We start from the raw sequence: 27,638 nt of genomic DNA, 5'->3' as shown, positions 1-27,638 counted from the left end.
GATTCCCAGGACTTAAGAAGGTCCTACTTCATGTTGTCTGATCAACAACTGGGAATCTTTTTTGGCCTCGAGCTGTAGGTTTTAGACCCTAGAGTGTCCTAACATCAGGCTATGTGGCACAGCTCAAAACAGAGGTTGGCACTCTATTAAAAATGGGATTCTTACACTTCTGATTCAATGAAGAATAGACGGAACAATTCTCATAGACTTACAAATTCAGGCTTATGGGATGAAGGCAGTTTTCTGCTAAAATCCGGTATTCATTCATCTATTCATTCATCCAGAAATTCCGCATGATAACTATTACATGGCAGATATTCCTCAGATAACTTTTTAACGTCAGTTAGCTAAATGTATACAACTTTCAAGACCTGGAGAATTTTCTTACTTTTGGCATAGCTGAAGGGAATAAAGTTTCTTGTGTTTTTGCTTGTTTTGCTTTTTATTGTACTAACATAGCTTTATATTATCTGACAACCCAGACCAATGATCACATCCTCATATCATGAAATTTACTTTCTGTTTGAGAGCACAGGTTTTAAAGTCAGACATCTGACTCAGCTCTAGCCTCTGGCATTCGCCAGCTCCATGACCTGAGTTACTTAATGACTCGTTTCACTGCTCTCAGGCTAATACTACTCACCCCAAAGGTAACTGTGACGACTGCATGAAGTAATATGTACAACACCATTAGTACTGTACTGACACCATGTAGGCACTCAGTAAACGACAGAATATTAACTTTACGTGCACGCATCTATACACACAATTTTTACTTATTTCTTTTGTAAATAAAGATATGAATTGCAAGGAATGACTCCTTTTAATACATTTGTTAAAAGAGAGCAAAATGTAAATCAGAAGGAAGCTGGTTTATTTCTATTACATATCTCATGAGAGAGTTGTCATTTTGGTTTCAAATAAATGGAAGAGACACTCCAATTTCCATTGTTGCAGCCTCCTTTAATAGTGCAAAATCCATGTGGGATTTTTTCTTTTCATATTTAAGGCCTTAAAAGGAGCAATTTTTCTTGTCTCTGCAAGTTTAAAACACTTCTCTTATTGTTTCCTACTTCTTTCAAATACTTGTTCTCCGAAACTTACAATGGCTCCTTCTTTCTGCTGCTCCTCAGAGGCTCCAACATCTCACCATTTGCTTTGCTTTTCTTTTTTCTTTTTGTTTCCCCTTCAAAAAGCTCAGTGATTCCTGGGCTTGAACTATGGCCTTAGACTTGTGATTCTCATATCTTGACATCCACGTTATCACCAGCTGCCTACTGAATTTCCACTTGGGCTCTGCCCACGCCTCAAGCCAGATTTGTGCATATCCTAGGTTGGTAGCTGTCCCTCACACAGCTGTCCTGACAGACTGCCTCAGTAAACCGTTCTCCCAGTAATTCGGTAAGTTGAGTGAGATCCTTTTTTTTTTTTTTTTTTGCGGTACGCGGGCCTCTCCCTGTTGTGGCCTCTCCCGTTGCGGAGCACAGGCTCAGCAGTCATGGCTCACGGGCCCAGCCGCTCCGTGGCATGTAGGATCTTCCCGGACCGGGGCACAAACCCATGTCCCCTGCATCGGCAGGTGGACTCTCAACCACTGCGCCACCAGGGAAGCCTGAGCGAGATCCTTTGATTCAGCAGGAAGTAGGAGGGTTCTTTCCTCCTACTGCTCTCATGTGGTTGACTGACAATCATTGTCTGAATATTTAAAAGTTTACTTCACACTCTCTTTTTTCTCATTTCCCATTACCAGTATCCTAGTTCGCAACCCCATTACCTCAAAATGGTCTATCTTTCTGTTATCTGGACCCCACTTGGAGGGCTAGGGCAAACCCAGAGGAAGGCCACCCGTAACAGTATAAAACAGGGAAGAGAATGAGTGTCCTGAAGCAGGGTTTCCTGTGGTCTGGTTAAGGTAAGAGGCATGTTAGGTAATAAGGTCTGAAATGGGGCATCCAGGAGGTAACCCAATAGGTACCCAGATGGTAATCAAAAAGACAGAGCCGAACCTCAAATATGACAGGAGCATCGCCACGTATGAAGGACTGATGATCAGCTGTGGAGCTGGAGGGATGGAGAGCGGATGAAATGCACGGTAAAGAAGAGGATGTGGTGAGAGGTGCAGAAGGGGATCTGAGCTGCAAGAAAAAACGGCAACCCTCTCTCACACTCTGCCTCAGGTGCATGGAAGGAAAAAGCCAGTTTCCCAAATGGTGACCTGTGAATTGCTGAGGGGTCTTAAGTATACACTGCAAGCATATGAGAGTTTCTGATTAAGACATATGTATATATGTGTGCCTTTATATATGTATATGCACATATAGTCAAAAATTATGAGAACATTCTAGATTGTCTAGATTACTATCTATAATTGGGTTCTACTATATATCAGGGCTTGCATTTGCTCTTATATTTATAATCATGTTGGAGCCAAGTAATTTGTTATAATCTAAGGAGAAAAATGCCAGAGGCAGACAATATAGAAATCATGGGCCTGCTTCTAGTGAAAGCCAAATGACTTTACAGCAGGTAATAAAAATATAAGCTATATAGTTGTTCATATGGTGAAAATGATAAAAAGGTTGATTCTTAATATTGTATGTATGTGTATTTAACTGGCCAAGTCACGCTTTTCTTAAGCATAAAAGAGATTCCATAAGAGATTAAACCTGAGGTGGCATCTGTGTTATAGTGAAAGGCTCCCTGCAGATGCAAACCTGGAGTCGTCCTTGTGAACACTGACACCAGTGGTTCTCGTGGCCACGAATTCCTGCTCGGAAGTCCATTAAATTCCGCAAATATTTTAACAGTTATCATCTTGGCTTAAGCATTTTCACGTGTAAGATGAAGAAGCTGAACTACGTCATCTCTACAGCCTTATCTCTAAATGTTCATGATTCTACCCAAGGTCTCCCTCAGCACACACAAGACAGACGTGTCTGTCCTATCCTCCATTCCCTTCCCTCCACATTGCTGTACAGCGTGATTTCGAAACCATCACAAAATGAGTATGGCAAGTGAAAGTACACAGGAAGATCTAGCTCCCTCTTACAAGTTTTCTGAATTTGTGCGGTATTATCTAAGCGCGTAGAGCAGCAAGCATGTTCTCTGACTCCCAGCAGGCCATTATTTTACTTTTGAAAGTCAACATAGAATTATTTTGTTTAACAAACATTTTAAAACATAGATAAATGTTTGCATGGCTGTTAATGGTGTCTAACCCTATATTGGGGTCCAGTTCTGAACCATCTGAGATCCCATGAGTAAAACGGAGTTATTATTAGGCCGCCATCTTTAAACAGCAGACATTCCATTAATCACTCAAGCAGACCCAAGGTGACATTTTCATGATCAGCCTAAGGAGGACCTCAGTAAAAGTGGCATTTGAATATAATACGGCTCAGGAGTGTGTCTTGTAATAAGCACCTCCCAGGGGACAAAAGCCAGGAACACTGTTGGATTTAATCAATGAGCCTTGCATATCTTTGTTAATGGGTCAGAAGAGACCACGCCCTCAGCTAATGAGTTACACTTGCTTCAGGCATGAATAGTGCAAGATGGTTTACAAGCATTTTGAGTTTGAATAGCAAAGAGTTATCTAATCCCATCAACTTGTTCTGTAGAAACTACCAGTTTCTTTTTAGTAATAATATAGATGATATACAAAATGAATAAATAAGTTGACATTTAAAACAATATTTAATAGGGGATAAAATTAGGCTCAAAAATGTCTGCATCGCAAAGAACAAGTCATCTCGGCCACTGTCTTCTAAATAAAACTTCATCACCATTTCAGCGTGTTGGAATCATGTAACATAACGTGATCATCCCAAGGAGAGCATGGAAGCCCCCATGAACGTTTATTTCAGGGAACAAGTCCAGGGAGACTTTCGAGGCCATGTTGAGCATTGTTAGGTTTCCAGGCATGTTTTCAGGACACAAAGCAAATCTAAACGTCCTGCGTAGCCTGGTCCACGTCTTTGCTTCATGCCCATCACCCAAAGGTGAGCACTGGTGTGGAAACATTACCACTGTGCACACGTGGATGTGGAATGAAAGCTTGTGCCATGATTTCAAATCAATCTCAACTTAAAACGCTATAGGAAACAAGGCTGAGAGTTGAAAGAACATGGATTCAGACCTAGGAGAGTCTGAGTTTGTTATTTGTCTGTTTACGACTTGGAAATTTACCTGACTTATCTGAGCTTTGATTCCTCATCTGTAAAAGGAGAAACATCAACGCTCCCTACAGGCTAATGTGGCAGAAGGTACAGTATAAGCCATACGGCAAAACATCAGGCACGTTATCAGGACTCGAGCTCTCTTTCACTATGAAAAAAAATAACTTTCCTTCAGATTTAATATAAAGGGAAGCATTCTTCAACTCTCTAGATTAGGGTCAACTAAAAACTAAACAGTATGAAGGAATGTTTTCCCTTCCATCACAAATACAGAGGAAACATTTGATAGTGAATCCCTCAGATCCCTCATGCCACCATCAAGAGAAATTAGGTGGTTCTGGGCCAAAAGTGGGGGGACTTGGAGGGCGATGCTGGCTGTGCCTGGTGCCCCAGTGCCTCCTCAAAGAGCCACACCAGGTTCCAGGCTCAGGAGAATCAGCACCGAGCACCGGAGTCAGAGAAGCATCCACACCAGGAGGAGGTGGGCTCAGATGAAGTCACTGAGAAATCGCTCACCTGCAAACAACATTCTCCCCTTTATCAGTAGAACACCTAGCATTCTTTGGTCAAATACACAATTCCTCCCATTGTGACAAGTTCTTTTACTTGTATGACCTCATTTAATCTCAAAAATACCCCAATAAGTAAAGTAAATTATTATTTTTTATTACTACTATGATGGTTAATATTACTTGTCAGCTTTACTGGGCTAAAGGGTGCCTAGGAGCTGGTAAAACATTCTTCCTGGGGCGTGTCTGTGAGGATGTATGCAGACTAGATTAGCATTTGCTTCTCAGAGGAGTGAAGAGCAGCCGCCCCCATTCGGGTGGGCGTCATCCAATCCTGAGGCCTCAGTACAACCAGAAGGCAGAGGAAGGCGGAATTCCCTCCCTCTGCTTGAGCTGGGACACCCAGCTTGTCCCACTCTTACGTTGGGGCTCCCGGCACTTTCCCTGCTGCCCCTCCCACTGGATTCCCTGGTACTTGGACTGAATCACACCACTGGCTGCCTGGGCCTCCAGCCTACAGACTGCAGGTCACTGGGCTTCTCTGCTCCGTCAGCAGCAGCAGGGGACCTGGGCTTCTCTGCTCCGTCACCATGAGGACCAGCTCCTACAGTAAGCCTCCCCTTGTGCACATCTGCGCACACCCTACCATTGCTGCTTCTCTAGAGAACCCTGACTGATATGACAACTAAGGAAAATGAGCATTAGGAATGTCCTGCAAATTGCCCCAATTCTTATAACTAGTAAACAGATGTGTCGGAGGGCATCTCTCAGGGTATCTGATGCCAAAGCAGGTATCTCAGCTACTGTCCTGTACTGTCGCCAAGGTGCCATCTGCTCTATTTCAGTGTATTCATATCTTTTTTATTTTCAATGTCCAACCACCGGCAATAAATAAATAGATGGGATAAATAAATAGGTCAGAATACATTTTCAAAGTGTAAATCTGAAAATATAAAGGCCACGTTGAATTTGAGAATTAATGATATTTCTGGACCCTTTTTTTTGTTTGTGTTTTATTTCCCTTGTCTTCTCTGATTTCCCAAACACTAAGCAACATCTCACGTGATGCTCAGCCAGCATCCAATACACCGTTAATACTGGGCTGAGGGTTGAGTTAGAAAATCATAATGAGAGAGGTGGTAAAGGGCTGGAATCGCCTCCAGGTCCGTGGGACTTAACAGGTCACACTGTTTTTATTTGTTTTATGGGGACAGGTGTGAAGTCAGACACTTTAGAAAGAGCATTTACTAGCATAAGAAATATCCACCCATTTGTCTTGAGGGATAAAGGTGAACACTTCTGAAAACGAGGGCAGACAGAGGGAAGTAATGGCTTGTATGTACAGACATTAACTCAAACAGATGGGCAACTTAAAAACACAGGCAGTTCTGAAATGGAAAATGAAGAAAAACAGGATTTGGTTGAGAAGCATCTTTAGCTGCTCTAAACCTCTTGAAAATATTTAGTACATCGTAGCCCAAGGAAGGAAAAAAGCCCAAAAAACACTTAATCATTTGAAGCAAACAGAAGAGCTCTGGAAAGGAAGGGACGCAGTACGTGGGCAAACAAATGACTAAAGACGAAGAAAGGCTCTGACTTGGCAAATGCTGCCACTTGACCGTTTCCTTAGGGGCAAATCCATTGCTTCCGCAAGGCTGTAGGAAGCAGCTGACGCCCACCCCTCTGCTTTGGAGAGTCACAGGAAGGCACAGGTGTGAACGTTTAAAAAGAAAAGGGCCACTTCTTAGGAACAAAGAAATAAAACAAAGTTCCATTCAATAAAAAGCAAGACCCTGGGGACAGAAGCTGAAGGAAAGCAGTGACACTTGTGTGTGTTACATGCCAGCTCTGACCCAGTTACCTCTGGTCACTGCCCCACAGAGATCACCCTCCTGTGGGGATGGGACCCTAATGCACCTGCAGTCTGGTGTCATGAGAACTCGCCAGGGATCAGAACACTTTGTTTATGGCGGGTTTTCATGGGATCTGGAATCCTGGGGCACATTTCCTCTAACTTGGTAGGTGGGATGACAGGACAGGATCCTGCGCTGGAACCTCATCAAATCATTGCACACGCTGCTCTGATCAGGGACAGCTCCCTTAACCTGTTTCAGCCTTAGCTTCGCCGCCTGCAAAATAAGGACAATAAAGACCCTTGGAAACGGTTGCCAGTGCTCAGCTCAAGTTAGTGGGACAGTGCGCACAGCATCAATCCACTGTCCTCCGACTTTCATGAGCGAAAACAGCAGAGCCGCAGAGGAGAGCAAGGTGCCTGGCAGAGTGTGGACCATTAAATATGTTTTTAACAAAATGAACTCTGTGGGTCTAATAAATTCTCAAAACTGCTGACCTGAAATTTTGGCTGCATTTTACTAAAAAAAAAAAAAAAAGAACACAGAAAATAGACAAGCAATAAACATGTGATGCAACTATGAGAGGTTGTTAAGAAGGATGATGGAACTAAGGAAACTAGGCAATTTCACTGTAAAAAATAATGTAAATATTTTGTGACTTCCGTTTTCCCCTATATATGTCCAGAAAGAAAATCTCATGACCTTCTGTCACTAATTTCTCCAGTTTTTCACAATTTGCAAACTTTCTTGCCCCAAGATCCAAACACTGCTGCTGGAGTTGATTAGGTTCTTGCTGCTGAGGTGGAGAGGAGAGGGGTAGGGATTTCACGGGGCAGAGAGGGCATCACACACGCTGGTCCATTTGGGCTGCCACAGCAGAGACCGCATACCCGGGGCTTGAACAACAGAAATGTGTGATCACACAGTTCTGGGGGCCAGCAGTTGGAGATCAAGGTGTCAGCAGGATTAGTTCCTTCTGAGGGGCTTGAGGAAGACTGCTCCTTCCTCCTTGGCGTGTAGATGGCTGTCTTCAACCTGTGTCTTCACAAGGTCTGCCCTCTGGGTCCCAATTTCCCTCTCTTTTCATGACAGCAGTCATGTTGGAGTGGGGCCCACCCTAATGACCTCATTTTCACTTGGTCACCTCTGTAAAGACCCTTTATCCAAATACAGTCACATTTTGAGGTCCTGGGGATGAGGACGCCAACATATCTCTTTTGAGGGGGGCACAATTCAGCCCTGACACCTGTAGCAGTCAGACACGCCTGAGGTGCGCTCTGCCTGGTGTCACACACCTAATCACAGGGCTCTCCAGGCTCGATGCCTTGTGCACAGGGCTGTTCTTCTGGAGGCTATTCCTGTAGTGTGGTTATTACTGTATTTGAAAGTTGAAGATGACATCACCACTGGCCTAATTTCAAGCTGTGTTTCTTGCCGATAATACCATTTATGTTAGAAGCCTTACTGAGGAAAGCGATTGATGAGAGAGTGGAGCCATACGCACTCATTCGTAAGCTCACATCGATGCCAAGTATGGTCCAGGCACTGTGCAAAATGCTGGGATTCACATTTAGACAAAATCCCTCTCTTTAAGAATGAGGACTGTTAACACGTGTTCCTTAGACACCTGCGCCAAGTTTACCTGGGGTGCTTGCACGACTGCAGATTCCAGCTCCTTGGGACCCGCTGAGTCAGATTTGGGGGGCACTTGGAAGTTAGGGATCTATACGCCAGATGGTTCTTGTGAACTTTGAAGAACCACTGGTCCAGGAGAAGCAATCTACAGACACACAGGACAAAAGACAGTGGCGAGGTCACAGCACGCACAAGAGGGTGCTCAGGACCCGGGGTAGGGGCACCTCAGTCCCCCAGAGACAGAGAAGCTTGGGGACTTGAGGAGCAATTAAAAGGCGATCGGCAATCCACATACAAACAAAGCGCTCTGATGTCTCATTTTGAGTATTGTGAGAAATCAGAGAAACCTATTCCCAGCTCAGTTACTTAAATATTATTGATGTTAACTAGACATTTGTAAAATCTCTGCTTGAAAGCATGTCAACAAGTACTTCCTGAAGACACTCACTGATGAAATTATGTTTCTATCCTGTAAGGTTCCTTTTTTAGGGATGCCTGTTAGTACCTGGCTCCAGCATAAAGATTTCATGTCAACTGTTTCATTTAACCCTTCAAACATGCCAGGTGGGGGAGTATTCTTATCCCTGCTCACAGAAGAAGCTAAACCTCAGTGAATTGTGTTGCCTGTCCAGGGTCATGGCGCCAGTAACTACTGGGAATGGGAGGGATCCTTGCCTAAATTGGGAGATTCTGACTGTGAAATGCCCAAGATCTAATCACTCAACTCAAATCCCATAAGAAGATCATGAGCAAATGGAATAAACCTCAGTTTACAATATACTTAGTGGGATTTGGCAAATTTTTGGCTTTATGAACTATGTGGATTCATAACCTATTAGAATATAGTTGACATAATGACTATAACCTGTATTCTCACATGTATATATATACATATTCATATACATACATATTTTCATATATATCATAACATGTGATTTGTTTTGCTTTTAAAATGATTTTAAAAACATTATTTTTAAATTTCTAAAAACACTGCACTATTATCATGTCACATAGAAGCTTGAACATTTCATAGAAGCAAATAAATATGTATAAAAAAATCAAGACAAAAGTCATAACTTCTTATGCATTTTATGCCCATAGGTAAAAGTTTTTGAGATTTACAAAATAACTCAAGTTTTATACCAGAACACCAAACATATCCTCTGAACTTTTGATAATGTTGCTATTTTTTTAAGTTACAAAAAGAACAATTTTCTTCTGAAAGATGCCCTTTCAGTGGATAGAAATAATGTTCACAGAGGGAATACTCATGGTATAGTAGAAATAATGTAGATTTTGGAATCTGAAGGACATGGGTTCAAATCCCACTCCTGGTGTTTAGTCCTGTGTTTCTTGAGTAACGTGGCCTCTGAGCACCAGTGTCCACAGGATTAAAGAGATAAGAGGACGCATCCCCAGCTCAGTCCCGGGCTCACGGCAGACCTACATGCACCTCCCCGCCCAGCCACCCATCTCCTGCCCTATCCATACCCTTTACACTAGCAAATATTAGCACATATCAGCAGAGTGCAGGCATCTATATCTTTCCATCTTAAAGTTCAAACTTTACGAACAGAGGCTTAACCATGTCATTTGTGAGAATGATGGTTTTCCCTATGCTTCATTGCCTGCAAAACGTAAGCAAAGCATAAACAATACACAAGATCAAGTCCAAGCCAGAGCTCTGACTCACCAAGTGCTCTGAAAATCATGGCTCTGAGATAAAGAGCTACATGGGAACTGCTCTCTCTGTGACACAGGAAACTTGAAAGCCAAGCCCTGTAAGGTACCACTTTAACTGGATCTTTGAGATAATACAGAAAATTTCAATTCTAATTTTAGCTTCCCTCCAAGACGAATAAGATTAGTGTATTGATAAGGGAAACAGCTGCTGGGCAGAGTTTCTTGGTTGAAGGCAGGAAATGAAGCCTGAAGGGCAAAAGATATGCCTGGTTTATCGAGGAGGATAAAAGCCAGTACAGGTTTTCTGAGAGAAGTCATTTCAAATGTCAAGGAAAGGGAGAAAAGCTAAAGTTCTCTGAAACGATGCAACACATCTGGCCTTCTGTTCTTCCTCACAGGTGATGGGCAGTGAAGGGTCCTGTTTGCTGCTGAGTCCTGCCCGGGACTGTCTGAGCGCTTGAACCCTTTCAACAATTCTCAGAGCTTGGCATCAAAGATCCTGTTTTACATGGCAGGAACCAGGTTTAGGGAGATTAGCACTCCCTGCCCATCACATGACTATTTTTCTCTCAAATTCTGTGCTTCTAAGATGTCACCAGCAGAAAGTCAATGAAAATGAGAAAACAAAGTAGCTTAGGGCACAAGATAAGTCATCTTCAATGGAAAAAACAAAAAAATCAGAACTTCAATGGAAAAAGAAAAATCAGAACTTCCCTGGTGGCGCAATGGTTAAGAATCTGCCTGCCAATGCAGGGGACACAGGTTTGATCCCTGGTCCGGGGAGATCCCACATGCCGCGGAGCAACTAAGCCCTGCAGCACAACTACTGAGCCTGCACTCTAGAGCCCGCGAGCCGCAACTACTGAAGCCCGCGCTCCTAGAGCCCATCCTCCGCAACAAGAGAAGCCACCACACACTGCAACGAAGACCCAGTGCAGCCAAAAATAAATAAATAAATAAATAAGAAAAAGAAAAAAAAAATCATTCTCAAATACCTGTCATTAATTTACACTTCTTTTTTTTTCATTCAAACACTGCCCTGACACATGTTCTGCTGGGGCCTAGGGCAGCACATTCGTGGTCACATGACCAGCACTGGGGGCCCCAAAGGGCCTGACCCCACCCCTCAGCTTTCCACCTCACTCATTTACTAAAAGGCAAGTGTCGCATTTTTAGTAAACATTTCAAAGTATTATTTTGCACAATTAAAAAAAAAAAAACTAACATCCTAGTGCAGTTAGAGAATGTATAAGTTGTTTCTGTTCCTCTGTCAGCATAAAAGGAATGCTGTTCAAATCACTGAGAAATACTATACCCACTCCAGAAGGATAACTGAAATATTAAATAGTATATTGTAATATTAAATATATAAAATGTATAAATATATTAAATAGTAGGCTCCCAGTGCCACAAAGGGGTATTTGTCCATTTATTTATTTGTTTGTTTCCAGTTTTCAAGTCCCCTATCTTCAAATAAAATAATTAAAATAACTATAAGATTAAACCTTTGATTCTGGTAAGAGTCTCAAACTATTGCACCATTACTCTTGCATCAGTAATTAGATGGGTTGCAGGCTTTATAGTTGCTGTTGACCCAATGTGATCTTCTCTCAAAGGGTGTCAGATGCTACTTGTTTTCTGGTGGAGCTATTTAGTTTGAAATTTATTGCAGCAGATAATTTTTTAATTATATATTTTTTCATTTGATTTGCTCCTTATGGAACCTACAAAGTCAAACCTCCTCTCATGAGAAACAAATAAGGATGCACTCAGTATCCTGAACTAACTTAAACTACTTGCCTCCTTACTGATACTTTTAGAAACTGTATCTTCTCTGAGCACAGGTAATGGAAGGCCGCACCTCAACACTGATTTCGTTAGCCTGCTTTTTCTCACTTGTCCTAATTTCACTGAGTGGTGCCTCAATATTCCCAGCAATCAAAACCAGAAAACTATTTGTCATTCCGTATTCTTCTCTCTTCCTGACCCTTTACGTTCCATCACAAGGGCCTGCTGATTCTGTTTTCTAAATATTTTCAACACCTGTTTTCTTTCAAACCTATTTTCACTGTATTTATCAAGGTCTTCATCATGGCTCCAATGCATATTTCTAAAATTTCTAAGCACCCCTGTAATTTAGACAGGATTCTGTCCAATCATCTACCACACTACTAAAAGATATTTCCAAAATGCAGATGTGACTGTGTCTTTTTTGCCCTTTAATAGACTGAAGTCAACCACAGGAGAGAGAGTAAAAGCTGTGTAAACTCAGTTGAGGTCTCCCACAATGGCCCCTACTTGCTGCTCCAACCGCATTTCCATCGGTGCTACCCCTTCAAATCCTAGCTCAGCTGTCCCATGATGGGAGAAACATCCTGAAAAAATACCTTCTGCTCCATCTCTATTCAGTGTATATCTTCTCTTGCTTAATGTCATACTGAATTGTAGTTACTGATTCATGAGTCCCTCTCTCCTAACGGACCATCAGAACTTTAAGAGTTGGGAGTGTGTCTTGGTACCTGCAGTGCCTAATTCAGAGGTAAGTTTGAATTGAAATAAAAATCATGAAAACAGCTGTATCATCTTTAATGCTTGCATTAAGTTTTAAACCTACAACTACAACTGTAATCTACAAACACAGACATATGATTAATGTCACTTTGCCTCTGTATGAACATGTATATATAAACAAAATGTCAAAAACTTGTACAGAGTATACCCTCTCTATAAACATGGACCCTACATCTACTTTAATCTTTGGAACAGTGTGCTTGAGGTCTATAGGTTTCAGAGGTAAAGCTTGTACCTTTATCCTTATAAATGTGCTACAGGGAAATCCTCATTTTCCAATTTTATATCTAATGTGAATATAATATCTTGGGCAAGAAAATAAAAGAGTTTGAGCTGTCTTGAGAGGGAATAGTGTGATGGTATGCATTTAGATGATGCTTTGGCAAAGTCTTTTTCCCTTATAGAATTCCAAGAATTTTAAAGAAAGAGTTCACCCACTCTTTAATTTCACACCCTACCATCGTGAACTGCCAGCAGTTCAGGACCACGTAGATGCTATCATCCATCTGTATCTATTAACTCTCTTTGGACCCAAAAACTACTTTGAAAAAATTATCTTCAATTATCTAAAAACTGAAAAAAAATTAATCTAAATACAATTTAGATGGTTGGTACAAGGAGGGAATTAAAAATACACAAAGGCTCATTCTGACTATATTGAAGGAGGCCAATGTTTTTCTGTAAGTTAGATGAGTATTTACATTATGGAAAACTTCTGTGTTCTATAAGTAACAAAAGGAAAGCGAATGATTAATGCTAAACAAATCAAGTTTCCCACTATTAAATACCATAACAATTACACATTTATATTATGAACTGTATTAAATTCAGTTCAATCAGCTCTAAGGCTCTTCAATTGTAAGTAAAACACTGTTAAGGTATAAATTGCCAATATATATGTTATATAAGCCTATTCTGTTTAAAATTTTACGATGTTTTCTCAATGGCCTTCACCTATTGGAGTAAACATTTTTGCTATTTATTTTAAAAGATTTATTTTTAAAATGATGAAAATGCTTGTGTAGCTGTACCAAATAATTTAAATCGTTTAAAAAAGCCTATTTTTCACCATTTTTTTTATTTTTAAACATTACAGCCTCACATATGATGAAAATATTTTATACATTATTGTAATCAAAATGCTATTTTACACAAATTGGAAAGAACTAAGAGAAGACTAAAGAAACTGTTCCATAGTAAATGAATTTAAACACCTAAAATATAGATTACTTAGAACTGGTGTCTGCAAAATTTTGTTTTAAGTATAATTTCTTTTGGCCAGACACATTTTGATTCAAACGCTGAAGAGGCGGGCAGAAGATCTGGATTCTAGACCAACATTTTTATGATTATTAATAAATCACTTAACTTTTATGTGCCTCAGTTTAAAAAACATAAAAATAAGCAAATTAAACTAGATTATTTTTAAGGGCCCTCCAGGTTTTACAGGTCATAGTTTATGAAACAACAACAACAACAAAAAAACAAGATCATATTGACTCCCCAGTTATCAGAATGGTTAACAGGAAGTGCAGAAGACTGTGGATTTATAGTGGGAAGATGATGCTTCTGAAATATTTTATAATTTGAGAACACAATCACATCGGGCATTTATATTCCAATTTACCACCTAGAACATGGTGTGTGATTCTAACATTCCACGTCCCTGATGGCATTACTTTGGGGTTACGTGCAACACAGAGAAGAGATACACTGACCACGTTCAATCAAATCCTTCAGCTGAAACTGCAAAGATTCCAGAAGGATCTGGTTTTCAGTGCTCTATTTCTATTTCTGAGTCATTTAATTCAGCATCAAATAGTTCTGCTGAGCGAGAAAATGGGGAAAGGAGAGGGAAGTGGAAACTTATCAACAAGACACATCCCAGGCATTCTCTGGTTCCTTTTCAACCATGCAGCAGAAGAGCAAGCCATCCCTCCATCGAGTCAACAATGTTCAGAACTCCTCACGTGTCAGGGAGATAAACTAACGTCTGCCTGGACTGTCATTTCTCATGTGTCTGTCTTGTCACATGACAGTCTCTTTCCAGGATCTTCTTGGGCTTCTACCCTGAGAGCAGATTCCATTTAGGGCCCTGTCTAGGGACTCAACCTCTAGAGGCCAAGATTTGGGAACTCTTGCCAATCCTGGTCTCAGCCATTTTCCTTGTTCAGTCCACAATGCCAAGGACATGCAGCCCACAGGGCTGCTCTGTGAGCAATGGATTCTATGTCATAGGCAGAGAGTAACAGAACATTTAAAGAAAATGAGAAGCATTTCTTCTTTTGAAAGAAAAAGTACTCTTCTTAAAAAAAAACATCAATCCTAACGAAACAAGCCTATTAGATCTTCATGTTTATCTTACATTAAAGAAGAAAATCTGGAGGTACAACATAAACGATGCAGGCTGGGTGTCTGATTAACTTCTTGCAGTTAAAGACACATACAATAATTGTGATAAATATCTATTATTGTCTCATAGAGCAATACCAGAAAATCTAATATCTAATGAAAAAAGAGAAACAAGGAAACCAATATGAGGTTTCATTCATAAATTGCAATTAGCTTTCAAAGACCAATATATTTCATTATGCATATAAATCTCAATAAGAGAAAACTGAAAATTTCATGACTTCAAAGCCTTCAATTAAAATTAAAATGCCTTATTTGAAAATTTGATTTTTTATGCATATGAAAGATAAAATGAAAAAAAATCATGAAATATTGAAATCAACTTTAACAAGTCCTATATTTAAGTGACCTAATGAAAATGAAATATGCAGTGTGTGGCTCAAAGTATGAGTTTTTAATCTAAGAAAAGGGAAAATGAGCTTTAGTAATTGATTTTCTTCTAATTAATACAACTGTCAAGAAAAATTATTTTGAATCTGAGTTGGATAACACATTTTTAAGTTTCAAAATGAAATATAAGTATTAGAATAATTCTACCCAGCATCTGGTGAGTGTTCAACCGTTCTACGAATTCAGGCTATAAAGCTAAATCAAGCTGAGTGCCAATGTCAGAAGTGTTTGCACAGTCAGCAGAAAGTTTAATTTGTACTTTTATGAACTCACATTCATTTTTTCCTTATTACCTTTTAACCATAATCACAGCTCTTGTACATTTCAGAGTGTGATTAAAATAAGAAAAATAAATTGAAGTCAAGTTTGGGGATGAAAACGCACATTTCTTACCCTGGCAGAGTGGAGCGAGGGAATCCCACTGATACATGCCAACTGGATTTCGTCTACAGGTTGCATTGCTATGGCCAATCATCCGATATCCAGGCTTGCAAAAATAATGCACTTTACTTCCAACTTCTCCTGTAGTCCTATTTAAAACACCACCATTCTTCAGGGTGTGGGTCAAGCTGCAGTAAGGTGCTATGGGCACACAAACACACATACACAAAACCAATAAATAAACGTTGCATTTCCCTTGATAAGAGATATAAATGAAATATCTCTATTGTTAAAATAGTGGGAAATCAGCATCAACACGGAAACTTGTACTCAAAGCATCCTCAGACACAAAAGTGCTGGTGAGGGTGTGGGGCAACAGGAACTCTCATCATGGCGGGTGGGGATGCAGGATGGCGCAGCCACTTTGGAGGAAAGTTTGGCAGCTTCTTGCAAAACAAACACACTCTTATCATATGACCCAGCAATCACACTCCTTTGTGTTTACCCAAAGGAGTTGAAAGCTTATGTCCACAGAGACACTTGCACACAGATGTTCATAGCAGCATTATTCAGAGTTGCCAAAACTCAGAAGCAACCAAGACGCCTGTCAGTAGGTGAATAAATAAACAAACTGTGGTCCATCCAATGTTTCTTTTTATTCAGCGCTAGAAAGAAATGATCTATCAACCCATGAAGAGACATGGAAGAACCTTCAATATATGTGAGTGAGTGAAAGAAGCCAACCTGAAAAGGCTACAGACTGTTGATTCCAATTTTACGACATTCTGGGAAAGGTGAAACTCTGGAGACAGTGAAAAGATCAGTGCTTTCCAGAGGCTGGTGGGGGAAGGACGGTAGAACACAGAGGATTTTTCAGCAATGAAACTGCTCTGCATGAATCCATGATGGCGGATACATGTCATTTTACATTTGTCCAAACCCACAGAACATCCAACATCAAGAGTGAACCCCAACGTGAACTACGGACTTTGGGTGATAACGATGTGTCAGTGTAGGTTCATTAACAAATGTGCCATCTGGTGAGGATGCTGAAAATGGAGACGGCTGTGCATGTGGGAAGCCAAGGAGTAAAGTGAAAATCTCTGTAACTTCCTCTCAATTTGACTGTGATCTGAAACTTCTAAAAAAAAAGTCTAAAAAATAAATTAATTAAAAATCCAGAAAAATCTAGAGCCAAAGGTCAAGTTTCTTAAGTTTGAAGTTTAGATTATCTGCGACTGTTAATCAACGTGATGATGGAATTCTAGCTTTCTGACAAAAAAAAAAAAAAGAAAAAAGTATCATTAAAATGGAGAAAATAGAAGAATATAACATTTTGCAATCAAGGCCATTAAGTTTTTTCCTTGTTGTTCTTAAATGGTCTTGAGAATTCTTGAGAATTGTATGATGACGTGGACAGTTAAGCCTCTTTTTTTTTTTTTTTTTTTGGTATGCGGGCCTCTCACTTTTGTGGCCTCTCCCGTTGCGGAGCACAGGCTCTGGACATGCAGGCTCAGCGGCCATGGCTCACAGGCCCAGCCGCTCCGTGGCATGTGGGATCTTCCCGGACCAGGGCACGAACCTGTGTCCCCTGCATCGGCCAGGGAAGCCCCAAGCCTCTTTTTAACATATGGGATTTGATTACAATCTTTGAAGAAAATGCACTACTTCAGGTCAATGAAAATCTTACAATAGCTTTAATCACCACATCTGTAGGGAGACTTTTTAAAATTAGAGATAGTCATTTGTGAAAATCACAGTCTTACCTATGCAGAACGTAACATTTCAATGGCTAAAAAGCTCTGCATCTTATTTACACATTTAGAGAAAGAAACTCATTTTATTCTTACAAGACCAGTTTCACCACAGCATAAAATCATATGAACTCCCTTCAGATGAGTAAAACAATAAAATAAAGAAAGCTGTGAAGTCCTGGAGATCCAGGGCTCCTTTTGCAAGAAGAGGTTTTAAATGTACCACTTCCCTGTGGGTGTCCCAAATAGAAAGCACACACACAGGTCTGAATGCTTAATGTTGAACCTTCCCTTAGAAATAAGTTCAGCAGAAACCTTCTGAAGCCTTCACATCATTGCACTGCCCAGAAGCGACGTCTGTGTGTCTGGCCTCGGTTGTCAACCATGTTCCTGTGAGAAGCATCCTCAGAGAACAGTCTCAGCTGGATGAGGTACCATTTCATTTTTTTAATGGACTCATTTTTATTAAGTTAAAATCCACTAACTCTTATACGAAACTCTTGTCCCATTGGCATACCATTTTCCATGTTCAACTGTTGGAGATTAAATGTTGTAAGTTTTGAATGAACCAAAATATTTAGTTTAGGGAAGGTATGAGTATAATCAGGCACCCCAGCTACCAACTACCCAGAATTATTGTGCCAGTAAATTAAAATAATAATAATAATGATGATGATGAAAAGCAGGAAGGCCAAGCCGACTGTAGACCCTGCTCCAAGTTCAGAGATAAGATAAAGTCTGAAAGCTCCTGAAGGGGCAGTGGGACCACACGGTGCTTAGGGTGTCACCTGTGAGCTTTGTCACAGTTCAGTCTGTTAAGAGAGAGAATCTGCAGGATGACTGTCTAACTCTATGGGGTCCAATAATTATTTTCTTTCCTATTGACTGTGTTTCTTCTATCACCAGGCTGTCAGGATATCCCTTCCTTCCTAACTCATCTAGAACAAGACACAGAGGGGCCCAGAGCAGGGAGACACGGCACAGCAAAGCAAAGGGGAAGATTAGAACACGGGCTCCCACCTGTTCGACTCCTGGCTATGTTAAGAATTAAGAGGACCAGGGCCCAATCCTTACATTCTGCTCGTGGTGCGTTGGACAGGCAGGTGAAGGAGGGAGACACTCAAGTAGGAATCATGATGGAAGACAGTGGGCAGAGTTGGCTATCCTGGGGTTTCTGGGTGGATGTCAGCCAGTCTGTAGTTCTGACTCTCCCATTACTGAAGCTTATTTCACTTATCTCACTTATTTCATTTAAGGGCCATTTTTTGCTCAACACTCAGCAGTTTATTGAATTGACCTGAACCTCAATGGACAAGCACTTGCTTTTTGTTGTTGTTGTTTTGTTGGTTAATCATGTAGATCAGTTATATTGCTCTTAAGCCTGACGACCAATGCTTCACACGTGTAAGGCAAACAAAGGCTTGTGATGCAACACATGCTTATATTATGGGCCGCAGCTCCCTTGCCCACAATATTACAGTTCAGGGATCTTCACTGAATCACTGCTCTGAATTTACTGGTGATGAACTGCTAGCAGAGGTCATTGACTTATCAAATTTTAAGTGAAAATCTGTTCAAAGATCTATCTGTATCTATATCTACAGAGAGATAAATAGATAGGTCCATTCACAGAACAACAGTTTATAGCCTTCTCCAAAATTCTCCTTTTTCCTACTTTCCCAACACTGTTTAACAAAGAGAATCTTCTTGTTCTATAAGGAATGAAAATATCCCTTGAAAGACAGAATTCAAGGTATAATCACATCGCCAGGCTACTAAGTAATTTGCCACAGATAAAACAAGATAAATTATGTTCACCATTATTTCCCCTGCACTGTCCATTTTTGCTCATTGGAAATAAATTCAAACAATTCTACAGGTCTGAGTATTTAGTTTTCAGAACAAGGAATTTGATGAACACAAATCCAATCACTGCCCTAATGCTCTCAATACCCATTCGAATGAAGCGATTTCAACTGTGAGCTCTTTGTTGATAAGCTTTTTGAATGGCTACTTTGAGCAAAGGCGGGAAAACAAAAGTCTGAGCATATTTTATTAAACATTATAGAGGAAGCATGAGTGAATTTCATGCCTCCTGTCCTTACATCAAGAGTTATTTCAAAACCCTGATGCTTTTTACCATTTCATGGCGTCTACCAATCAGAAAGAGCTAAAATATTCTTAGAACTACTAAGACCTTTCGCTGTTCCTCCCTCAGGATGTTCCCATCACTGAGGATGTACTACAGACATTGGAATAAGCAACCTCTGGGAGGTACACTGGTCAATGAAATGCAGAGTGGGCATCTCCCTTGGGAAATATATCTCAATTGTTAGCACGGATACTGTTGAGTGAGACACTGAGAAAAGGTTAGATATTTTTCTTAGTATTTAAAATATCTGAGGAATTTAAATTGTCTGTCTACTGCTTTTGTACGGCAGTATAAACATTAGGTGTTGGGCTGGTCACATTGACATACCTAGGATCTAATCTCTCATAAATGTATTAACTGATTTAATTAATATAAAAAACTACTGACAGAAAGTGATTGAAATATATAGGGAAGGAACAAAATAATTTAAATGTTGACAAGGAAATATATATGTAAACATGTTTATTTTGTATATGTTTATATGTGTGTGTGTATATATCTATATATCATGTCTGCATAAAGATAAAGAGACATACGAATATATAACCAATAAAAAGACATACTGTTAATAGTAAGATGTTATTATTACTTATACAATTAAATGCAGGGACTTCCCTGGTGGTCCAATGGTTAAGAATTCACCTTCCAGTGCAGGAGACATGGGTTTGATCCCTGGTCGGGGAAGTAAGATCCAAGATCGCACATGCTGCGGGACAACTAAGCCCGTGTGCTGCAACTAGAGAAGCCCACGAGCCACGAGGAAGATCCCTGAGTGCCGCAACTAAGACCCAACGCAGCCAAATAAACAAATAAATAAATAAATTTAAATTTAAATTTAAAAAAATTAAATGTAATATGATTATCTCCTCCTGGTTGTCTCCTTAGCCTTTAAACATATTTTAAAACTAATTTATATTATATTACTTTACTTTGGGGGGAAATATCTTTGCTTTCTGTGGCATGCAATTCAATAGTTCATGATTTTAGCAACAAAACGTTTTAATAGTAATCAACAGATAGTTTATTTTCCCTAATGTAGTTTAGAGATATCACTCAGAGTAATTTCCCATCATATTATTTCTGTTGAAGTTAATTATTCATCTTCAGAAATTAGGTTTATACTATAAATCTTTATATATTGTAATTTTTTAATTTAATGCAGATCCTTTGTATTAAAAATACTTTTATATTAAATCTTAACCTCACTTACTAACCTGAATAACGAATCTTGAATCCTTTTTTACTGGTTGCGTGATCAGTGGACCAGCGGAGATATAACTGATTACTCTTGCTTGTAAAATTTGACTGTTCAGTATGGTTTCCACTCAAGACCACTAACAGAGGACTTTGACCAGAAGAGCCTAAATGAAACAGAAAAAACAAAAAAGTTATGATATGAATTAGCACCTACAAAATGCAGACTACCTGTAGCTTTTGATTAAATTGGAGTCTAGCTATATGATATAGAGCTATTTAGTTCCAAAGGAGACAAAGAATTCCAAATAAATAAAGCAGCAGATACATTCCCTGTTAAAAAATAATAATAAAAGAAACAATAGCCAACCAAAATAACTTCAGACATATATGCTACTAATACATAATACTTAAATCGAATAAAAAGTTACCTATAAAACAGCAGTAGTTTAAAAAATGAAAATAGTTTTTACTATTATTAGTATTTACAACATTGAATGGATACAGGGAATGGAAATTTTCATGCAATACTAGTGAAAGTATAAGTTAGTATAATCACTTTGGAGAGCAATTTGGTAATATCCAATACAACTGAAGGTTTTAATTATATTTTTTATAAACACCAACATATGTGCACAATGTTACGTATACAGCAAAACGTTTATTCCAGCATTTTTATGGCAAAATTTAGATCCTAAGTTGTGGTTTGGGGTTTTAAAAAGGTATTAAAAAATCTTTTCAAAGAAATTCTACATAGCATTTAAAATTAATGAACTAGATAAACATGTATCAGTGTAGGTAATTTTTAAAATAGCATATTGACAAGTGAAATCTGTTTGCAGATAAATATAATATGATAGCAATTGTGTAAACATTCAAAAGTGTGCAATATACAAATTGTATGTGAGTGTGTATGTGTGTGTGAGTGTGTATGTGTAGTCTCTGTTACCAAGATGGAAGCTAGCAAGTTCCTCACAAGTGAAGGCCACCATCTTTCTTCTGACACCTTTTTCTCAATTGAGTTCTCTAGTGATTAAAGTCCTATTTTGTTTTTAAATTGAGGAATAAGCACTACTGGAGCCGTAGAGAGCAATAAACTCTTGGGTTATTAAAGCTTAAAATCAACATATTCAACTTTTTCCTTTTTTGGTCAACTCAAGAGCTATAAAAGAGCCACTGTCTTTCAAAAAAACAAAACAAAACAGATGCAATGAACATGACGTTTACTTCAACAAAAATGCCAATGCTTAAAAAATTATTCATATAAAATTCTGACCTTTCATTTTACAAAGAACTCTTTGACAGTGAAACACACCTAGTCACAGATCTCTGGTAATTCTGACAGCAACTGCTTTGATATTATCTCTATTATCTATTTTGCTTATGGTTTATAATGGGCTTGATCTGTTTATATTTTGGGAAGATCACATTGTAAATGCTTCAGGCATAAATTATTGATAATGATTTTGCTCCTGAAATAAGAAGACGCAGAAGCACTGCCTGCTAAATTTCAATTCAACCAAGGTGAAACAAAGGAACAGGCATACATTTAGAGTGATTATGTCAATACATATAACTATATACTGCATGTACAGGAATATGTAAGCATACACACACACACACACACACACACAGAGCCCCTGAGGTTAACTGCTTGTCTGTACTTTTTTATGACACCTAATTGGCCTTAAGATAGTTTCCCGGATTCCTCATTGACAAAAGAAGCCCATTTTTGTACGTGGCTAATGCGTTACTTCTTCCCACCCTAAAGACTAAGAGGAGAGTCTTCAGTAGCATGTGTCCGTTTTAACGCACCCTTAAAAACCCTCGGAAAATGAAAACATTACCATTCAGTCCTCTGTTCCTATGTATATAAGTATGAGTTTAATTTCCAATTTAGCAGCTCATCTTTGGAAATATATAAATTGATTCATCGAGTGTCTATCCATAGAAGCAACTTGACTATTATGATTCATCAAGTCACTGAGAGGCATAAACACACAGAGAATCAATTACAGTAATTTTTTTCACTGAATTGTTATTTATCTGAACTCAATGACAAATCCATCAGAACATGTAAAAACCCTGTTATTATGTACAGCCGTAACTGTATCATGGTCTGATATCCTGGGCTATGATAATGCTTCTGTACAAAGAAAAATTATTAACATCAGTTCCATTTCAAATTGACAATTCAACCACAGAGTATGTTTAAGCATAGCATTGTTATATTAAAAGTTCATTAGAATTGTACAAAAATGCATGACTCATGTTGAAAACAGTATTAGCATTTGTTCAGTAAACTATTTTACTAATCTAAAAAAACTGTACATTAAAGACTCCTATAGCATTTATCACCCAGAAATCTCTGTGAGCCATTACTTTTATATATTTCTAGTAAAATAATCATTTAGACTGATTAAAGTACTTTTAGCCCTCTTAAATTTCCTAAAATATCTTCTAAATCAATATAATCTTAGAAGAAGGGAAAGGAAGATCTTTTGAAATCATCTACTTCAAAGCCCCACATTAAAGAATTAAAGAATGATTAAAGTTAATTCAGTACATTTTCAGGGTATGTCACCAGCATCCTAATGGTTTAAAAGTTGCAACATTAGGAACGGCATGGAAATGTTTTACCTACTGCTTGATCTCTGAGACCACACAAGCCCAAGAATAATTCATTTTCTGTTTGGGGGAGACGTAATATACTTCAAGAAAATATTCAAGTTCTTGCATTACAGAAACATTATAGTGGCATCCTTATTACATTATGCATAGGTCACTGGTATGTGAACAAAGTTTAAAGAGACTTACCATCAAATACTTCCAGTGCATCAAACTGCTTTTCACTTTGGAAAATGTCCACGAAGATGGTGATGTTGTAGTTTGGTTCCACTCTGATGCTCCACGAGCACGTCTGGGAGTTAAAATAGTTGCCTGGATACCCTGGACTAAGGATGACCCCAGAAGATTCTGTCCGGACTTCACTGGCTGGACATTGTGCTAAGGAACAACGCACCAGTAAAAGTTTTCCTTAACAAAATGAATCCAACTTTAATAGGGTAGTTTCTAACCCTGGATATACAAGCTCATGAAAGAAAACAACAACAACAACAAAGCAATCCTACTGAGATGTGACCAAATTTAATACAGGACACAAACAGAAGAGGAAAGCAACATTTTAACATCACCCTATAATTTAAAACATAATTATGTATAATATATATATGTCGATATACAGATGAGATAGAAGAGATTGATAGATGATTGACAGATAGCCATAGATGGATAGATAAATCCTATTTAACTCTAAGGAGACCAAGAGTCAAAGAGATGAAGTCTGTCAACCTGATCCTAGGGCAGCCAAGCTGAGGTAGCTGCCAACTTGAGAAGCACTGAACCTGGAAGTTTTCTTTACCTGGAGAAGGTGGAGAAGCCATGGTCTGGCTCCTGCTGACCTGCCCTTGGTGAGGGAAGGAGGGACCCCTGACATAGGGACAGTTCATACCATACGTGCCTTTCACTCCTCATCCACAGTCCATAGACCATCCATTCAGGCTATGACTGAATTGCCCACACACCTCACTTAACTCAGGGCAGGTGCCTTGTGGACTCAACCGCAGGATCCCAAGTTTTCAACTAAAGTGTAAGACCTCACCTTTTCAATGTAATATTACAAAAACATTGTGAAATTATACACGATGATAATAAAATTATATTTATTTCTGCCTTTGATTATATTTTTAATTATATTTAGAACAGTAAATTTTAAACATCTGATGTGATTGCTTGGGACTGTGATAAGAGATGAGTCATATGGGACACCTGAGTTTCTACTGTGTAAAGTGGGAGTGATTTCTAATGGGTTAATTTATCGTGCATAAATCATTAAGATAATATGGACACCTTGACACAATTTTCCCTCTCACTTTTTTTCATTATTCAACTACTCCAAGTTAATCACAATAAAACTAATCTGTGTAGGTATGAGTGCAAAAGACAATCACCGAAGTCTCTTAATCAGTCACTTCTCTCACTGCTAATTTAAGTATCCTACAGAAACAGTTTTTGAATAGATTAAGAGAAAATTATTTCTCTTATTGGTGATGGTTCAATAAACAAAGATGTACCAAAACTATTTACAAAATGTTTAAAAAGTTAAATGATCTGCTTTTCCTCAATCGAAAAGAGCTTCTATCAGTGGAAGTGTGTCTTATTTGTTGAGTTATCTCCTTTTAATTAATGAAATGTGTATTATTTATGAATACATTTCAAAACCCAAACAGATGAGAAAGCTTATATGTTTTGATTCAAGTAATGGTTAAAAAGAGTATTTTCCCCCCTTTTTTTCATTTAACTTAGTATTCCAATTGAGACGTATCTTAAAATTTAGAAAATGTTTAGGGATAAAATCACCGAAGATGAAACCTTTCATAGAACCCTTTTAATAAATGTGTATTTTAGGTAGATTTTAAAGTATACTTACAGTGTTAATTAATAAAAAATAATTTAAACCAAAACACATAGACCAAACAACTTAGTTTAAAAAGTATCTTCTTCTGTGTTGATGGTAAGATCACTCTGTAAAATATATTATGGCCTTTCAGAAATGAACGTGTTGATGTTAATAAATTAAAATAAGTTAGAGTTTTTTCTGTCTGCATGTGTGCAGGGCCTGGGGTTTTAGGATCTCCTGGGACTTGTGTTGAATTTACAATAAGAGCCAGAGGTTGGCTGTGACTAGACAGCAATAAAGCTCCTCCTCAAGGTTATAATCAGATCAAAAACATGCAAATGTTTTTCTTAAATCTAAAGCACTATGTGGGCAGACAGTGTTACAACATCTGACCACATGCCTGCCTGTTCCTGACGTGAAGATGCTACAGAGCACATGTCATTGTGTGTTAATACATGGGAGAAGTAGTTAACCTGCATCTCTGTCCTGCGATTTCATCACCACAACCATAGCTATTAGACAACACTGGGACAGCAGACCACCTGGAAACAGGAAACCATCCACCTGCTGAAATGCACCTGGAGAGCTGAGAGCACAACCCAGGGTGTGATTAGAGCTCAGACGCAGATTCTTAAACACAGCTATTCTGATTCCCTGTTTCTGTTTTTTAGAGAAGATAAAATGAAAACATCAGTGAGATTATTTGCTTCATTTCTTTTTACGACCCTTCACAGTATTTCTTTCAGACATACATACTGTTTTGAAGATGCACTGAGTCTGTCTCCAGGTGAGCGCAAGTGCCTCCACTCCTGTGTTTCTCACGCCCCCTCCCACGTGCCCATCCCCTTCCCTTCCTCTGGAAACTGTTGCTAGGAGCAACCCCCATTGACAGCGAGAAGGTTTCAGAGACCGCAGGCTCCCCTAAGCTGAGCCCTCTGTGCTAAAAACACCCTGTTTCCCACGGGGGCTATCGGAGACTTCCCACCCCCGGGAAGCATCTGCGTCAGGGTCCTGGCAAAGACACCTCTGAAGGAACGTGCTGCTGAGACAGCGGCTTGAGCTCTGCATCCCCTCCCTCTGCGCAGTTACTCCTTTAGCTTACTTTTGAGAAAAATGCAGTGTGAGCCTTAAAACCCAAAGCACCTTGCGGAGCTTCAGCAAAAGTAATGGACTCAAACATTAGGATTTATAAATAAGATTAACTCTTAAGAGCACGTCTACGTATGAAAGAATTGTGATACGGAGAACTCTGTCACCTGGAGATGTGTTACTGTCACACTTATGCTTCTCAAGGAATGGCCACTCTTTGAAGGTCACTGATGGTCTTTAGTGTTCGTTGATAATGCATGTTTCCAATTTTTAAAACTAAGAACCATTGATGGATTTCCATTGTTTATGGGATGAAGCCACCTGACACTGAAGACCTTTTACAATCTGGCGTCCTTTAGGTTTCCAGCCCACATAATGCCATTCCCTCAAACACACCCTAACAGCAAGCTGCTGGGGGCCACCCCCTCTTTCCTGGATGCCCTATGTCCTTTTACACTTCCAAACCTTTCTTACTGCTTCTCTTCACTTTTTGAAATGCTTCTCTCTTCTTTTTAAGTTGAGAAGAGTCACTTTCGTGATAGCCTTCTATGCTAAAATATACTTGGCCTCTGTCCCAGGTTCTGGCACAGAGCTCCCCAAACCCTTGGAATTTCCTGAGGGTTGGGAGTGTCTTTGAATTGAGTTAAACTGTGGGGCACTCAGCTGGTGTCTAAAGAAAATGAGAGAATTGCTTGGTGGTGTTGAAAAATATTCCAGAGCCTCATTCATTTTTTTTTCTAAATGAAGGTAAGTATCCACAAGGTAATATTTATCTGTAAAAAGTGTGAACTTTCAGAACAATTTATTCCCATTGTTCCCAAGGAACAATCAACCACCCTAAAGTGGTGATAATTTTCAAAGCAGAACTTCTAAAAGTGTGGTTATGACATTTGAAGAAGTAGGACTCATAACTAGTATAATTTTTCATCAAGAATTTATTGGGGAATTGGCCCCCACTTGAGCCCAATCAAATAATAGAAAAGTACTGGAAGAAAAATGACAATTAAGTGCTTAAGTGTTTAAGTATTTGATAGACGACATCCGAGTCCCTCTTTCCTTTCTTAAATAATGAGGTGTTTAGGGAACGACAGCTAAGATAACTCAGTTCATTCTAAACAAATTTACTCCTGAACTGAAACAGAAGAGAACTAGGTCATCCTACGTAGTAATTCCTGTAAGTTCAGTAGGGCCTGGGGACCTCTGGGCTGAGTACAGGGAGCCTGTCTTGTTAGCTGGACACTCTCTGCAAACGTGTGAGCGCAGAAGTAATTTAGAGAATGATGCCCCTGTTGTGTTGATCTACTCTGTTCCTGGATTGTCATGAATCAATTTCATTTAAGTGAAAACCAGGTTAATCTTGGGGAGAGACAAGAGAACG

At 39.2% G+C, this 27,638-nt stretch overlaps 1 protein-coding gene across 1 annotated transcript in view; it reads right to left on the bottom strand.

The window, feature by feature from the left end:
• CSMD1 (CUB and Sushi multiple domains 1) overlaps positions 1 to 27,638 on the bottom strand; it is a gene marked incomplete at its 3' end in the record, with an annotated part of 1,744,596 nt that overhangs the window by 82,996 nt on the left and 1,633,962 nt on the right. The window contains exons 47-49 of the mRNA XM_082863948.1: positions 23,530 to 23,718; positions 20,733 to 20,879; positions 15,625 to 15,813 (exon numbers count right to left, since the gene is read on the bottom strand). Of these exons, the coding sequence (XP_082720074.1) occupies positions 15,625 to 15,813; positions 20,733 to 20,879; positions 23,530 to 23,718 (525 nt within the window). The remainder of the gene's footprint in view (positions 1 to 15,624; positions 15,814 to 20,732; positions 20,880 to 23,529; positions 23,719 to 27,638) is intronic.

Source organism: Leucopleurus acutus, assembly GCF_964270905.1.
Source record: "Leucopleurus acutus genome assembly, chromosome: 21".
In the NCBI taxonomy this organism is placed as follows: domain Eukaryota; kingdom Metazoa; phylum Chordata; class Mammalia; order Artiodactyla; family Delphinidae; genus Leucopleurus; species Leucopleurus acutus.
Note: the sequence above shows the minus strand (reverse complement) of the source record. Positions and strands in the feature narration are given on the sequence as shown.